Consider the following 17,990-nt stretch of genomic DNA (forward strand, 5'->3'; position numbering starts at 1 on the left):
TACAATACGTTTAGTTTTGGATTAGATATAACCGACTGGAGCAAGCTGTAAAATTGGCAACATTGCTTATTCCACTATCGAAGTGGGGGAAGTGGGGACCGTCTGGTACTCGACGGTGCGCAGTGTTGCCAGGTCTAGGGTGTATATCTAATTTAAAATTAAGCATGCTGTATAGTTCCAGGCCCATTTAATTAATATATTTTCAAAGGTTCGTTATTAACGGACATACTATCTAAACTATTAATTTAATTAAAACTTAAACCAAACATAAAATGATAGAAATTGAAATGGAAGATGAAAGGTTCATCGATAACGTATTGTTTGTTGATATTTACTGTTCTCTGTTGTAGTTTTTCACTGTATATTTTGATTTGATTTGCAGCAAGGCAACAAAAAAAGAGAATCAATGCCTATGGTTCCTAACGAAATCATAACTTGCACCAATTGTGGACCAAATCCTTGTACACATACTGCAAATAATGGATGTCCAGAGGTAAATACGTTTCGTTATCATTTTTAGGCTCGATTTTGCAGTAGAGGTTCACGTTTTAATGTTTTATGAAATAGTATACATGATACTGTGTAATCCTTATACTGGTACAAAAACTTATTTTGCACATTATTTAATTTTTTTTATTTCATGTCATACTTATTTTTACATATATTATCTTTTTAATCTTACACATAACCTGTTTCCTACATAATAGAAACCTCACCAACCAATACAAGCCAGCAATGATCAGCTGGTTCAAAGTCTACAAATAAACAGCTAAAAACAACAGTTATCCAAAGATCACTTGAGCAAGAGGGACCAGATAGGCAATGGGCAATGGACAATGAGCAACTATATCTACACAACACCGACAAAAAAACTTATAGAAAGCAAAGGAAAACAACTGGAACACCCACCAAGATAAATTGCAATGAACACGTAAAGAGTAAAAGAAACCGAGGAAGTAGGGAGCTATTGCCCTTAGCTCATCATCCATGCTGAAATTTCCAAGAAGATGAACAAGTCACCAGGGAACATCTCCCGTATGTGGACAGATGTAGGCTAGGACTCACCGAATGCATATTCTCGTATTTTCATTCACATAGTACATTCACATAGGACATGCACAACAGTTTCATCTTCTCTATTCTGCATAGATCTGTGTCTCCTAGCTCCAGTTTGTGGAAGTATTTGCTTAGTTAAGAATGACTAGCTAATCTACCAACTGTCAAGCGTAGGTTTTTCCTGGTCATTTCCAGGTACTTCTTTGATGCTGACATTTCAAGGTTCCTTAGTATTGCCGTGGCAACTCTACATCCTTGACCTTCTTTCCCATCTTTTCACGGCTTGCGTATGGAGGTGACATTTGAAAATTTACGCGATTGTTGTAGTTGACCAACCAAAAAGATCACCAAATCATAAGAGTCTTAGGCCTGCCGTCTTCCTAGCTAGTTGGTCAGCAATGCGGTTGCCTTTGAGCTTTCCGAAGCTTTAGCTAGTAACTTATGACACTGCATTGATATTTCTGATGTGACACTTAATATATTCAAGGTTAGTAGCGCTTGTCTCCTGTGCCTGCAGATTATTACGGTTTTCCCGGCTAACCTTCCCGGATGGTCTCTTTTCCGGCTATGGAGATACCAGCCAGTTCTGTATTAACTACGTTCGCATTTGCTGTGGCATTTGTTTCGATTTTGTAGAGTTTGTCGAAAACAAAGAAAGGTTTAATAGAGTCGCAGCTTTTCTTTAGCAAGTGGATAACACATAAAGCTCTTCCCGCCAGAAATGACATCAAGGTTTACATCCCTGAGCGTAATCGTATCATTGTCACCAGCGTCACCTCTTGGACACATTAAAAAGGGGTGATACCAATGAGCAACTTCATTGCAGCATTTGAAATGCAGAGGTATTACAGAGATAAAAGCCAGAATGTTAAAAAAACTGAAGAAGGCAGCAAAGAAATTTGAGCTGTTGAATTATATAGACAAAGAGTTAAACAATATGAATTTGAGAAGATAAGTCATTTTGGCAAGGCAAAGGAATAAACGGATATTAAAAGAAGAATGGCAAGAGAAAGTAGGACTATTAAGATCCTAAACCAGATGCCTAAAACCAAAAGAGGGAAAGAGCAGCCTTACCTTAGAATGCTGGAACAGGAAAATACTGCGTAAAATGACGGAGCATAGAGACAAAGAACAAACAATGAGGTAATGGAAATGTATGACCTACCAAATTTAGTCTAGAAAACACGAGCGTTTTTTTAAGCAAGCTATCTGGACATGTTTACCGCCTGCTTGGGAATAGACTAGACGAAACAGAAACGAAAGCAAATACTGATGGGAGGTGAAGATGGGAAACGAAAAAAGAAAGGCTCACAAATAAATGGTATGTGACAAGGCGTGTGACCATTAGTTATTTATGACCATATAATACATTGCTGAAAATCTTAATTGTTGTAAACAGGTACTATTGCCCATATCATATTACATACATTTATCCCACCTCCATCCTCTTCTTTGCACTTAAACGCTATCTACATTTTCCCAGGGACAGGATCTGGTCCAATATTCTCAATTACGTACTTACTACGTGGCGTTACAAGTTGTAACTTACAACTCTTCGTGGGTTTTGGCCAACTTGACAACATGACTTCATTCATATGTCTTCAGCAATCGTCATCCAATTTTCCACACCCGTAGCTTTAAGTTCTCCTGCTACATTATCTCGCCCCCGTGGTGGTCTTCTTCATGTTGGGACACTTTCTTATACTAGCCTTACTGTTTTTTCGTCAGAACGTCTTCTAAGATATTCTGCCCATTGGAGTCTTCTGGATTTTATTTCTTTTATTATGTTAGCGTCTGAGTAAAGTTCTCCAAGCTCTGTGTTAGTTCTTATCCTATATTATCCTGCTGCTGGATTAAGCACAGTCTCAAAAATCCTGTAGTCCATTATGCTCATTCATCATTATCTTTGCCTTATCCCTATGCGGGGTCGGCTTCCCTAATTGCATTTCTCCACACAATTCTATCTTGGGTCATATCAATGTTAATCCCATTTACCAACATGTCCTGCCTTATCGTCTCCCCCCAGGTCTTTTTGGGTCTTCCTCTCCTACTTCTTCCAGGAATCTGCACTTCAGCTATTCTTCGTATTGGGTGATTAACGTCTCGACGTTGAACATGACCAAACCATCTTAACCTATGGTCTCTCATTTTGGCATCAATTGGTGCCACGCCTAGACTTCCCCTAACATACTTATTTCTAATTTTATCCTTCTTTGTCACTCCACTCATCCATTCTCATTTCCGCCACATGCATTTGTTGTTATTCTTTCTTTTTCATTGGCCAACATTCAGTTTCATACATCATAGTCGGTCTTATGGCTGTTTTATAGAATTTTCCCTTCAGCTTCATTGGAATTTTTCTGTCACACAACACACCACTCGCTTCTTTCCACTTCATCCATCTAGCCCTAATTCTACTGTATGCATCTCCATCTATTTCTCCATTACTCTGTAATACGGATTCTAGATACCAATATTTCACCATCCAAAGATACCATTTTATTTGTAGTAACTCCATCTTTAAATAAACATTCCAAATACTCTGTTTCTGTCCTACTAAGTTTTAAACCTTTTTCCTCCAAAGCTTGTCTCCAGTGTTCCAAATTTTGTTCTAAGTCTCTTTCACTATTTTCTATTAACACTACATCATCAACATACATTAGGCACCATGGAATGCTACCCGGTAGTTTCGCTGTTATCTGGTTCAAAACTAATGAGAATAAATAAAAACTAAGAACCGAGCCTTGGTGCAATCCTACTTTCACCTGAGATTTATCAGTCTCTCCCACACCTGTCCTAACACTAGTCGTTACTCCCTCATACATATCTCCCACAATCTTTACATATTCGACAGGGACTCCTTTCTTATTGTGCCCACCACCGAATCTCTCGAGAAACTCTATCATATACGTGCTTCTCAAGGCACACGCTTGATAAGATCAATGAATATCATATGAGCGTTGGTCTCTTTATTCCTGTATTTTTCCATCAGTTGCCTTACAATGAAAATTGCATCTGTTGTTGAGCTGCCCTGCATAAAGCCAAATTGATTATCGGATATTTCGGTTTCTTCACGTATCCGTCTATCAATTACTCTCTCCCATATTTTCATGGTGTGGCTAAGTAGTTTTATAGCCCTGTAGTTTGTACATTGTTGTATGTCTCCCTTGTTTTTGTAGACAGGTACTATTATACTGCTTCTCCATTCGTGTGGTATTTGTCCAACTTCCATAATTCTATTAAATAGACCTGCTAGCCAACTTATTTCTGTCCCACCCAATGCTCTCCATACTTCCCCAGGAATATCATCTGGTCCGACTGCTTTTCCGTTCTTTATTTTTTGAAGCGCTTGAGCCACTTCCTCGTTTGTTATTCTGGTAACCATTGCTGTTATTGTCTCCGTTAAGTCCACAGGCTGTCTGTCAAATTCTTCACTTAATAAACTGTCAAAATACTTTCTCTATCTCTTTTTGACATCCTTTTCGTGAATTAATATTTTATTATTTTCATCTCGGATACATCTAATCTCTTGCTTTCTTTGCTCTCTGTTTGGCTATTTTATATATCTTTGCTTCGCCTTCCCTGGTATCAAGTTGATCGTATAGATTTGTATAGCTTCTGCTTTAGCTTTTGCTACTGCTACTGTCGCTTCCTTTTTGGCAACCATATAATTTTGAAGATCTATATCCGATCTGGTTTCTTGCCACTTTTATGTAAAAATTGTAAAACTCATTGCGTATGTAAAAATGTATTCTATGTAAACTCTAATATACTAAATGCTTAAAATATATTTTAAAAGTTTATTATTTATTTAGCTTAAATGGTACCAGTGTAAGCATTAAACCAAAGTATCATGTATTTAGATAAAATTTTCGCTAGTTTTTATAATAGTTTCGTTTACGTTTTTTCAATTACTGCAGTTTTTCGGCTAAAATCAAACCATTTAACTGTTTTGGTGTTGTATGTTGTTTGTGCTGTTTTAATGTTATTGATGTGGTTAGTACTCTCACTTTAAATATTCTACACACACTTCTTGAAGTTCTGGGTAGTTCCGACAAGAATGGTAGGTTTGGTTAGCAGTTGTAAATAATCTTTGGTTGTGATTGCTTAGCTGTTCTTAGAAGATATTGGATGAATTTAAATGGAAGAAATACTGAAAATTTAGGAAATGCATGTAATAATTGTATATGTGTGTAAAGAATGGCTTAGTTTTTTCACATAAATATCAGAACACGTTTAGACTTCTCTTTCTCTTTCTTCTTCTTTTTAATCATAGCTTGGTATAAGGTAATGGGCTGAAATTTTGCACTTTGAATGCAGTACATAGCTCTGATATACTTGTTACTTTTATTTAATATCTATATTTTATACAATATATCTTAATATATTGAAACCATACAAGAAAACTATTTATTCATAATTTTAGGAAAAAACGTTATTCTTCGTAAAAAATTCTGTAAGGCAAGCCGCACACCAAAGAAACATGAAACGAAAAACATGAAACATGAAACGAAAAACATGTTTCATGAAAAGAAAACACTGCTAGACAAATCTCAAAGTCCGCCTACCAATGAAACGAGTGTGATTCATGCTCATGACACATTTTTATTTTCGGAGAGTTTCATAAATGACCGGATATATATTTGTTTAGCAGTGGTTTATTTCCATGAAACGTAATTTACGTTTCATGTTTCTTTGATGTGCGGCCTGCCTAAGAGTTAAAATCTAAAATGCAAAATAGGTTATAAAATTCTTTCAGTCGTGTTTCAGACTACATAAAAGTAAAAGTAGAAAAATAACCAACCCATCCAGTTAAGGCTGGCAATGGAATAAGACAGGGGATCCTCTGTGCTCTCCCTGATCATTGAGGAAATAATAAAAACCGTAAGAACGGATAATAGATACCAAATGGGAGAAAAACAACTTAAAATAATCTGTTATGCAGACGACACAATACTAGTCAATTAAAATGACAATGATTTAACAATATAACTCCAGAAAGTTTAACATGATAATTTCACCAAAAAGTAAAAATGCATGACTACAACTGCAAATCTACTAAGGTGTAAATTGAAGCAGAAGAGACAGATAATAGAATGAGTGATGAAGTTTAAATATCTGTGCATTACACTGTCCAGCTACGGAAAGCTTGAAACACAACTGGATGATTAAGTGAATAGAGCAAACAGAGCCGCAATATTCCTGAATGAAAATATTGAGGAATAAAAATATGGGAAAGAAATAAAAGGCAGAATTTACAAAAGAGTCATCAGACCAAAAATAACATATACAGGTAGAAACACGACTCGGCCTAGAAAGAAAAAAGGATGCCAGAAAGAGCAGAGATGAAAACCATTGGAAATACCAATAGTAAGACATTATGTGACAAAGCTAAACAGAGAGAAAAAGAGCAAACAATGTATTAATACAGGGATTGTGTTAATACAACACTAAAAAAAAAGAATGTGTGTGTGTACTTTGTACGTACGTAAGAAGTTATACTTCTATTATATGATTTAAACGAAATTAATATACTTTTTATTTATATTTTATTTAAATATTAAACTAATTTATACTTACTACTTCTCAAACATTTTTATTAAAACAGTGCCAAAAATTAAAATAATAAAAGAATAAAACACACACAAACACATTAAAAATGCCACAAATGATTTCTGAACATTAATTGTCGGAAATTTTTTTAACTAAATACGTATTTTCTGAAAATAAAATTATATAATAAATATACTTACAATCATAAAATGTATATAAAAAAATAAAAAAATAAAAGTTTTTATTGGGATTCGAACCAGCTATCAGCGCGGTTAGTATATTGGGGTTCATTCGCCTTAAACGCTTCGCCACGGAGGCAATGTGTCATTATGTGCGAAGATCGACTAACTAAACGGATTAAGCTTTTGACATTTTTGAATTAAATTAAATTATTTTGATTTTGAATTGAAATGATTTAGAATTGAAAAAATACAACAAAACATAGAGTAAGAAAACAATATATTAGGTGAACATTGATAGAAATTTTGATGGTAATCAAATTATGTAAATAAAAGTATTACATACTATGTATTTTGGTAAGTTCAAATAGGTAGGTACGTATGATACATTTACAATTATTACGTACCTGTTGCTTTTAAAAACTATTTAAATGTCACTACAATTATAAACTTTTTTGTTTCTGTCCTCACAACAATAAAACTAATATATTATACATTTGTTTACCTTTATATTGAACAATTATTTATAATTGACAGATTATTTCAACACCAAATCAGAGCCCGTATAACGACTAATACCATACTGTCGGTGTGCGCATGCGCGCAGATCAATATAAATTCACCCTCAATCTCAATCGCGTCTAAAGAAGTATAACTTCAAAAACTTTACTATAAGGTAATGTGACACTAGGTGAGAAAAGCGAAAAAGCAATCAAATTAGACGAGAAAACTTATCTATTATAGTTAAACTGATACCAAATTAACTAGAACAATACAAGAGTATGCAAAATAAAAACAAAATCAGAACAATTACAGGCGATAAAATATATGTACAGGTTGCCCTTTAAAATAGAGACTGACATTCCAAAAAAATATTGGAAATAGGAAAATAAAAATTGGAAACGATAAATGAAGATGAATTATAGAAGAGCAAATATTAAAAAACCAAATAACTATACGACTTCAAAAAACTAAGATGTCATACTTAACAAAACAACAAATAAAGGCGACAAAAGGAAAATGAAATCTGATGGAAAGCAAAAATAAAATCTCTCTGAATAAGAGAGAGTAGGTTAGGTTCAATAATCGACTCGAAGAGCTCTATTGTGATCCGTCCCTAGGTTAAAGTTAGCCTGTATAAAGTCTATTAGCCTCAATAATCCAATTAGATTGCCATGCTAAACTGGAACTGGGCAGAAGACAGAGGAAGAACGGAAGACAACCGTTGGACGAAGCGACTTGTTTAATGGAGACCAGAAGCAAATAATAGAAGTAGAGACAGACCTCCAACCAGATCGACTGATAACGCCAAACAACTGGGTGATTACGAATGGATGCAAAAAACAACGAATAAAAATGAATGAACATACCTAAGGAAGGCTTACATGCGACGATGGATAGAATAGCTGTTGATGATGATGATTGTGTAGAGAGAATTGAAGATAAGAATAAGTGAAAAGAACTGAACAACGAAAATACTTGAGAGAAAACAAAAGAAAAAATCAAAGCCACAGCTAAGAGACACACTAAATAAAAAAATAAAAAAAGCAGATTTAGAAGTAGAACCTTAAAGATTACTAATAGAAAAGCGGCGGAACATGATGAAATCATTGGTGAAATGTTCATGTAACAAAGGAAAGAACGCGTTCTTAAAAAATATGGAACAAAGCCCGGAATGAAGAAAAGGTACCAAAAGACTGTGAGGTAAGGACGATACTACTAATTTATATAAAGGACTATCAAGAAGACTGTAATAATTATGTAAAATCATTCTACTGTAATGTAATGATATAACATATTATAATACGTATAAACATTTGAGATAAGAAACTGGTTTACTTTTCAGAAAGATCGCTGTTAAATTATATTTAAATAAATTAAATTGTGATTAATTTCCATTAAATAAAGTAGAAAACGTCATATATCAGTAAGTAAAAGAATTTGATAACCTACGATTGCAGTTTTGGCTTTAGTCTTTGCAGAATCCTTTATGAAAAAAAAGTTTTTTTCCGAAAATTAATAAAAAAATTTTTTATATGGTTTCAACTTAATGAGATATTTTAATGTATAAAAAAAAATAATTTCCTACACTATAACACATACACATACACAATAATTGTTTTCGGTATGTCCAATGAAGGGAATTATTCGTGTATATACACGCTAATAGGGATCTTCGCTATGATGTGTCTTATGAAAACTAAAGCTTTTGTTTTATATTTCAATTTATGAATAGGCATATGTACATTAATGAAAACAGTTCTGTGTATTTTTAAACATGCACAAATACAGACAGCACACACAATCATATTGTTCATTCAAACACACAATGCAGATACATATAGTCTATGGGCCAGCTACGTCACCGTGGCTTTTTCAATTCTAATCGGTTCACGCAAGTTTTTGATGTATTTTTGGAAGGTGATTATGAATTTTAATTGTGGGCTTCGAGTCAAGTTGTCAAACAATTGTTATAAATCATTTAATTGTTTATTAGGCTCTAGCTCGTAAACTAAAAGAGATAAAAATTCAAATAAAATTTGTTCATTGAAAAAAAAGAAAGAAAATTCCGTTTACTAAATTTTAATCAAATAATTTGTACTCGAGATATAGTAAAATTAGTGCATACTGAAAATAGAAAATTGCAAAATAAGTATTTTTCGTAGCTTTTTCGATCGTAACTCGGCTTCTGTGCATGCAAATGAGCTTTACAAAGTCTCATTTTAAAGCAGAATTTATAAAATTTAAATAAAATTTATTAAATTACTTTATCTTTATTTGTAATAAAGTTCTACCCGTTTAAAGATGTATCGGAAAGTACCACTTTTTAAATTTCGATTTTTGTTTTCACCAAATGATGAACAATTACATTTCAGACACTGTAATAATTAAAGCTCGGATTATAGGCAAAATGCCTTTTTTGCCTATTTTGCCTATTATAATTGTTTTTTGTACTTTTTGCCTTTTTTGTAAATTCCGCCTATTTGTACCTTTTTTAAAATTTCATGGTACTACCCATGATATTATTCTATTACTAAACCATTCTATAATAAAATTTTGGGTCAATAATAAAATATCAATGGTTTGTTTATATAACAGATTTCTAGGAAAATGTACATGATCGAGACTTGAGGGTTAACTATTTGGAAATCCCTAAGCTTTATTAGTTTATTATCAGTTGTACAGTCGGTTACTGTATCAGAGTTTAGTCACAAATTGCTATATCCTAGTTTAGTTTTGTTGCGTATACCGAAAAGCAAAGAACACGTTTTAAAACGTTTTAGACATTTGTGTGAAAAGATTACATCTAAATTAAGGCTATGGATCGCACCTTATTCGGAACTTTCTCTAGAAGGAGATAGAGCATTTTGTAAACCATGCGGCAAATCGGTAGTTTTATTTTTTCTCTTTTTTTCTCGTCCCACAACATAACTAAATTTTAAAGCAGTTTTAGAATTCTAATTATTTTTTTAAATTCTCAGATTTCAAGTAGAAGAAAGTACTTTATTGACCAGCATTGTGGAACCCCACTTCATAAACGTAATTTGGAAAAATTAAATTCCTCTAAGTTAGCCCAAATATCTCTGCGGGATAGTTTAAGCAGTTCAAAAAAAAAAAGGAGGAAAACGCATTTAAATTTGATTTATGCCAGATGATGATTGCATCTAACATTCCTCTATATAAAGTTAATAACCCTAGTTTTAAATGCTTTTTCGAAAAATATCTTAATAAATCCTTACCGGACGAGAGTACATTGAGAAAACATACTGTGGAAAAATGTTATGTGGAATGTATTTCAAAAATTAAGCGGGAGTTAGAGGGCAATTTTTTGTATATTATCGTGTATGAAACGACAGATGTATGCGGCAGGTATATAGCTAATTTAATGATTGGAGTTTTGAACGAAAACTTTGCGAGGAAACCTTATTTAGTTGCCATTAAAGAATTGGAAAAAACAAACAATTTAAGAATAAGTCGATTTATACAAGATAGTTTAACAAACCTCTTTTTACCCAACCCTATACCAGTGAATAAAATAGTTTTAATGCTTTCAGATGCTGCGGCATATATGTTAAAAGCTGCTGTTAAGTTAAAGATTTTTTATCCTAATTTAATTCATTGCACTTGTGTAGCCCACGGGGTAAATAGAATTGCTGAAGAAATAAGAAATCTGTTTCCGTTGGTAAATAATTTTATAAATTTTATGAAAAAAGTTTTTATAAAGGCTCCGTTGAGGGTACAAATATATAAAGAAAGAGTTCCCGGTGTCCCTTTGCCACCTAAACCAGTAATTACAAGGTGGGGAACCTGGCTCGAAGCAGTTTTTTTTTTTTACTTTGAACACTGCAATGAAATAGAATTAGTTATGTCAGAATTTGATGATGATATTTCCGAAGCCATTCGAGAAGCAAAAAAATATTAAAAAATCCCAAATTGAAAGAGGAACTTGCTTATATCAATGACAATTATAAATTAATAGTTATCACAATTACCTTATTAGAAAAACCAGAGATAAATTTATGTGAGTCAGTAAAATTAATAGATAATTTAAAGACGAAAATTAAATCGGCACCTGGAAGTAACGGTCAATTAATTTTAAAAAAATGAAATATGTTTTCGACAAGAATGAAGGTTTTTCGTTTTTATCTAATGTTGCTAAAGTTTTGAATGGGACATTTTCCGAGGAATTACAAATTATGCCAGATTTATTATCCGCTCTAAAATATGCTCCAATTACATCTGTCGATGTCGAACGTTCGTTTTCAATGTACAAATTAATTTTAAGTGATCGAAGACATAGTTTTAAGACCGATAATATTGAAAAACATTTAGTTGTTTCTATTAATGATAAAATTTTAAGTGGTTATAAATAATAAGTTATATTCCTTTATTGCCTATATTTTGCCTAAATGTTAATGTTCCTGCCTTTTTTAATAAGAATCTTTGCCTATATAGGCGCCTTTTTCTTCAATTTTTGTTGCCTATAAATCCGAGCTTTAGAATAATAAAGTTAAATTATTGGAAAAATTAAATTATTTTTTCTATCATCGTATAACTTCATATAGTACAAAAAAATACTATTTTTGAAAAGCTTACAAGTGGTATGATCTAGGGACCTAGATTCCTAAATCGTACTACAGGTTTCCTTAATCGTACTCAATGTTAGTCTTGTGGAGATTTTTAAAGGATTTTTTTGCCATCTAAAACGCACAAACACAAGTATATTAGGTTGTTATTGTTCCTTTTAGTTGGCAAATAAGTAATTTTATATAAGGGAGGACATATTATTGTCTCTGATCGTACCAGTACGATCAGAGGCATAAGGAAATATGGAAAATATAAGGAAAATTCGCTAGGTATAATTCAGGAAACTCTGAATTTTCATGAAGATTTGCACTTTATTATCTAAAAATAAAACTTAACCTACTGGATTTTAGATACTAGATTAAGTGTATTATACAAATGTGTTGATAAAATGACATTTCACATACATTTAAAAAAGATGTGAGGTTACGTAGGATGCACGAAAACTACAAGCACATATTCAAAAACACAATAATTGTAATAAAACCACGCAGAATGACGCGAATACGCACAACTCTATGGAGGCTTGCCAGATTACCCTTGTAGTACACAGTTACGCCGTCAGGGCGCTCTTGTGTCCCTATAAAGCAGTAAAATAGAGGCAGAAAAAAGGAGGCAGTACGATTTACGCTACTTCTCCCAAATTTTCTTTAAAAAATGCAAAAAACTGTTCTGTAGGGGTGTCAGAATATTGGTGACCAATATGTTTGGGTGAACCTGCAGTCCATTTTGGTACTTGGAGCACAGAGAATAATTTCTTCTTTGGCCGTTTGGACTTTTTTTGGAGATTTTTAAATTAATTTGTTTATAAGTGTTTTACACAATGAGTAATAACCATTTATACTTGAATCAACAGTAATGATATAAGAACTCAAATGGAACATTTTGAGCTTGGTAAAATGTTCGTATGTTAACTGTTGGCCAAATATCGATATTTTAGTAGCGCGCTCTGAGGCGCGAAATCGGCTCGCAGCGAAAATTTATAAGCGCGAACCGCTCGATACAAATTATAGTTAATATAATGGTTCCATTTAACTTTGTCCATGCGTCATGATTCATTTTCAAACAAGTTAAATCAAATCATTGATACATACTGTCAGTGGTAATAATTAGGAAGTGGCTATTATCCTGTAGACGTATTTTATGAAGATATTTTATTGAAGTGTTTAACCCTCCGTTACTCGCACACGGTGTGGGAGACCGGGCCTGTAAATAAATTCCTGTAACTCTGCTTGTAGTGGGGATTTTGAATGGCTACTTCGTATACTTCTTCAGTGGTCAATCAACTGTGGGTAAAGTCAGTTCGCAGTGTAAAAAATAGTACTGTCCTTTTGTTATTACGCAACACGGTCCCGTACACCGTGTGCGAGTATTTGTGCACCAATTTTTGTGTTTGGATCACACATCGATATTTTTAATTAGTAAGGTAATTTAAGACCTTTTCCTTATTTTCAATGTTTATAGATTAGTTTATTTATATTTATATATATAAATATAAATAACAAGGTTGAAATATTGGGGTAGCAGCAATCTCAAAGAAAACTCTTTATAATAATTCCAAGCTTTCGATAATGTTTATTATCATCTTCAGGGAAACTACAAATATAAATATACAGTATTTAACAATTAGTCTAACTAAAATCAATAAAAATTGTTATCTTTGTGCTATCAGAAATCCAAAACACCATAGTTTTCTCTCACTAAACCAGGTGTCTAGGATCCCCAGAAACACAAAAACAACAAAATATTGCTCTGAGAAATGCAGAGCTAATACTCTCACTAGAAACACCGCATATCACAGAACAACCTTACTAAAAAATTATTATTTATATGTTTTGGTACTTACATTATTTGAGGATGTAGAGCCTAGTTGTTAAATACTGACATAACAATGAAATTTTGTCTTGGTAAATATGAATTTAATAAATTTAATAAATTTAATAAATTTCCGTATGAATTCAAAGAAAAATGAATAAACATCCATAACATTTTGTTAGACATTTTGTAAAATGCCAATTAGACATACATAATTTTTTAAAAAATATTTTAGCTTTTATCGCTTTATACTCAGATTTTTATAAGTTTTTATATAGTTTTTACTTTTATTTATATTATTTACTATTTACCAAGACAAAATTTCATTGTTATGTCAGTATTTAACAACTAGGCTCTACATCCTCAAATAATGTAAGTACCAAAACATATAAATAATAATTTTTTAGTAAGGTTGTTCTGTGATATGCGGTGTTTCTAGTGAGAGTATTAGCTCTGCATTTCTCAGAGCAATATTTTGTTGTTTTTGTGTTTCTGGGGATCCTAGACACCTGGTTTAGTGAGAGAAAACTATGGTGTTTTGGATTTCTGATAGCACAAAGATAACAATTTTTATTGATTTTAGTTAGACTAATTGTTAAATACTGTATATTTATATTTGTAGTTTCCCTGAAGATGATAATAAACATTATCGAAAGCTTGGAATTATTATAAAGAGTTTTCTTTGAGATTGCTGCTACCCCAATATTTCAACCTTGTTTCCTAACTGTTCAGCAAAGATTATATACCTGTTAAATATAAATATATAACTTACCCAGAACCATCAGAATGAGGTTTAGGGAGATATGTGGTTTACCAACAGAACAAGTACCAGTCGTAACACCAGGAACTTCAGATCGCTGTGCTGTTTGTGATTGGAAGAAAAATAGAAAAACAAAGTTTTACTGCCAAATATGCTCAAAATATCTGTGTTTGGAACACCATTGTTCCAATGAATGTGACACCATTGTGTATTTCATGTTTTAAAAACGTTAATTAATTTTTATAACTTTTTTTGTTACTACAATTACTCTTTATTTTTAATTTTTTTGTGTATTGAATTAAGATCTAAAGTTCTTAGTAAACAAATTTAACCATATTCAATTTTTTTTCACTTCCAAAGTTTTTGTATATACATATAAATGGATAACAATGAAAATTATTAAATTTTTGATTAAAGTAATATAATGTGAACACAAACGCATATCTACAAAATTAGATGATCATATATTCATTAAATAATTTAATCGTACACAATTTTGCAAAAAAAAATAATTTTAAAACACTGCTGACCCATATTTTTGGACCCGGTCTCCTGCACCGTGCGCGAGTATCCGATCACAAAAAGTTGGCGCGAGTAACGAAAGGTTAATATTTTTTCACTATTGAGGATATTAATGGACTCAAAATTATTAACTAAACAGCTTGAACATCATACCGACTATTACTAGTATAAAGATAAATATAGAACGGTATTAAATAAATTTAAAAAAAAAACAAAAAGTTAAACAGTAATCTCAACAAGTTTCCATTCGACATAACTATAGCCACAGTCAATTACAACAAGAAAATTACAACTTCAAACGGGTATAACTTTAATACAAACAAAGATAAAATAATTCAACAAATTCTGTTTGAAAATCTATGAGCTAAGCTTTAAAATGAGACTTCATAAAGCTCATTTGCATTCTTAGAAGCCGAGTTACGATCGAAAAAGCTTCTTAATTAATTAACAAGTTTACAATATCTCGAGTTATATTTATTAAATTAAAGTTTAGTAAACGCCATTTTCATTGTTTTTTAAGGAATAAATTGTATTTGATATTTTTTACTTCTTTTAGTTTAGGAGCTAAAGCATTATAAACAATTAAATTGTTTATAACAATTATTGTTTGACCATACGAACAGAGATCTACCCTCGAAATTCGTAATTAGTAGCCAAAAATACGTAAAAAAAACTTAAACCCATCAGAATTGAAAAGGACATGGTGACCTAGCTCTGGCCCTTAGACTAATACATCCACACATATTTCTGCTACAAATTAAGAGTAGATGTCATAACAACGTGAGCACACTATTTTCTGTTTACTGAAAATAATTAGTGAGCGCTAAACTTTTGATATAATACCAAAATGATATAAAACACAAAACTTGTAACAAAACATCAGGAATTACGGATAACACTTTCCAAACTACTGAACAAAATTAACGATTCAAATATTAGTCAATAAGCATTATTCATGAAACGATTAAAAACTGTGGAATAGTGATGATATCGTAGTGAATGTGTGAGATATCGTCTAAATTTTTGTATTCATTTGAAAGACCTCTCGATCAGGACTGGATTTACTTATGAGCTGAATGGGCTATACCCCAGGTGGCAGAATTCAGGGGACGGCAAATTTTGGTAAAAAAGTAAAAATGGCGGGGAAGGGCATCGCTCCATAGTGTTGTTTATACCATATTATCGATCGCCAGGTAAAATAAATGCATTATTTTAAATGCGAGCGTTCACTAAAATTAAGAGTACGATACTTTGCTCTAGGCTAGGATACGATGCGATGGTCTCCGATATGGCTGTTAGGGCTATTAACTACCATTAGGGCTGTTTCACAATATAAGAATTTTGAACGTGCGAGGGTTTTCTCGTGCGAGGGTTTTCTCGTGCGGTAGTTTTGATGCACTGTCCTTTTCACACAGTAAGAATTGAGTCGCACGAAGATATTTTGCTGTGTTGTTTGGTATATTATTTTTATTTACACTTTGTGGCTGAGGTAGGTACATAATACGATGTCTAATGTCTATCATTACGATGTATCATTACAAATGGGCATTTTTTGTCCATACTTTTGTTCTAATGTACTGTAATGCGTATTTAATTCATTTGCAATTTCTATTTTGTCAGATATTATTTTTTTCTTATGTTTTTAATTAAAAAATTTGTTTTTATAATCGTTGTTCTACTAAGTTATTTGTGGGATCTTGGATTAGCTCATCTAACTAGCTCATACAATCTATGGAATAAACTAATCTAAATGGGAAGTAAGTCACAACTGAACAAAAAAAAGATTTTAGTAACGTTTCGACATCCGATTTGGGCGTCGAAACGTTAATACAATTATTTTTTTAGTTAAATTGTGGCTGATTTCCCATTTATAATAGTTAATTACAAAAATTACACAAGGAAACAGCATCAGAACAACATTACAATCTGTGTTTTTTATGTACAGAATTTAAAAGAACCTCTGTCATCCACTCATGTTTAAATGTTGTTCCCCTCGTTTTAAATGTTGTTTTTAGATAATTTCACACATGACGTGACCGCCGCCCTGCTCCAGTCTTCACCGAGTCGTTCACCCTATAAGAGTAAATATAATTTCTTAGAAAAAAGGTATAGTTATATTATATGGAGCGAAATAAAATTATAACGTTGTGGTTACTTTCTCGTCGAAGAAAGAAAAATAAGAGGAACCGAATTCATTTTGTCCATCCTATTAACGCAAAAAGATACGATTTATAGGTTTTTATATTCACACATATTGATGGAACACCCTCTATACTCAACGTTAATTGCAACTATGTAAAATAAAGGTGTTTATAATATACTTAGCAGTTTTAATTATTGTTGTTATCAGTAACATATAAATAATTTTGATGTACTTACTAAATGTGTTTTTTTCTTTATCACCTAATTCGTCAAATTCACTGTTAAGTGCAAGGCATACACCATTCCAAGCATTTCTGGTCAAGTTCCTATCTTCATATATTTCTATTGTTTTGTCCCAAAGAACAGGTCTCGCTTCAAGTAATGTTATTAATATTTCACTATCAATCTGAGACATCATAATACAGTGTGTCCACGGTTGGGGTGCCCAAGAGGAAAAACTTTTTTATTTTCAATTTTAGCGAAAAATGTCATTCTTGATAAAAAGTTTTGCTTGTTCTGAAACCCCATAAAACTAAATAAAATTCAAGTTTTTCAAATCCTGCTTAATTTTTTAGCCAATTTTATGTAAATCTCTATACATTTTTGCACTAAGTTCGAAATCGTAACAACAATCTAGTGTTGCCAAGCCACAATGTAGCTTAGTAAATGTCAACTCCGATAAATAATTTGCGAATTGTCATTTTTTTCGATATTGTTAAGCGTTCAATAAAGAATTTATCTTGTGTTAAATTTCATTATTAAAATTATTGGATTAATAATTATTTAATTAATAAATAATTTGATGATTCAAGGAGAACGATCAAGTCTGGCTTCATAATCCAGAGAGGCGAAAGGGTTGTTCTTCCAAGTTATTATTG

General features: G+C 32.3%; 1 protein-coding gene across 9 annotated transcripts in view; it reads left to right on the forward strand.

Moving 5' to 3' along the window:
- Positions 1-17,990, forward strand: part of LOC114328495 (glutamate-gated chloride channel) — a 713,764-nt gene that overhangs the window by 681,328 nt on the left and 14,446 nt on the right. For 5 of the 9 annotated variants that reach the window (XM_028277355.2, XM_028277357.2, XM_028277354.2 and 2 more), the window contains one exon: positions 383-493. The exons of the other annotated variants lie outside the window; for them this stretch is intronic. In XM_028277355.2, the coding sequence (XP_028133156.1) occupies positions 383-493 (111 nt within the window). The remainder of the gene's footprint in view (positions 1-382; positions 494-17,990) is intronic. 9 annotated transcript variants of the gene reach the window in all.

This window comes from Diabrotica virgifera, chromosome 9, assembly GCF_917563875.1.
Source record: "Diabrotica virgifera virgifera chromosome 9, PGI_DIABVI_V3a".
NCBI lineage: Eukaryota > Metazoa > Arthropoda > Insecta > Coleoptera > Chrysomelidae > Diabrotica > Diabrotica virgifera.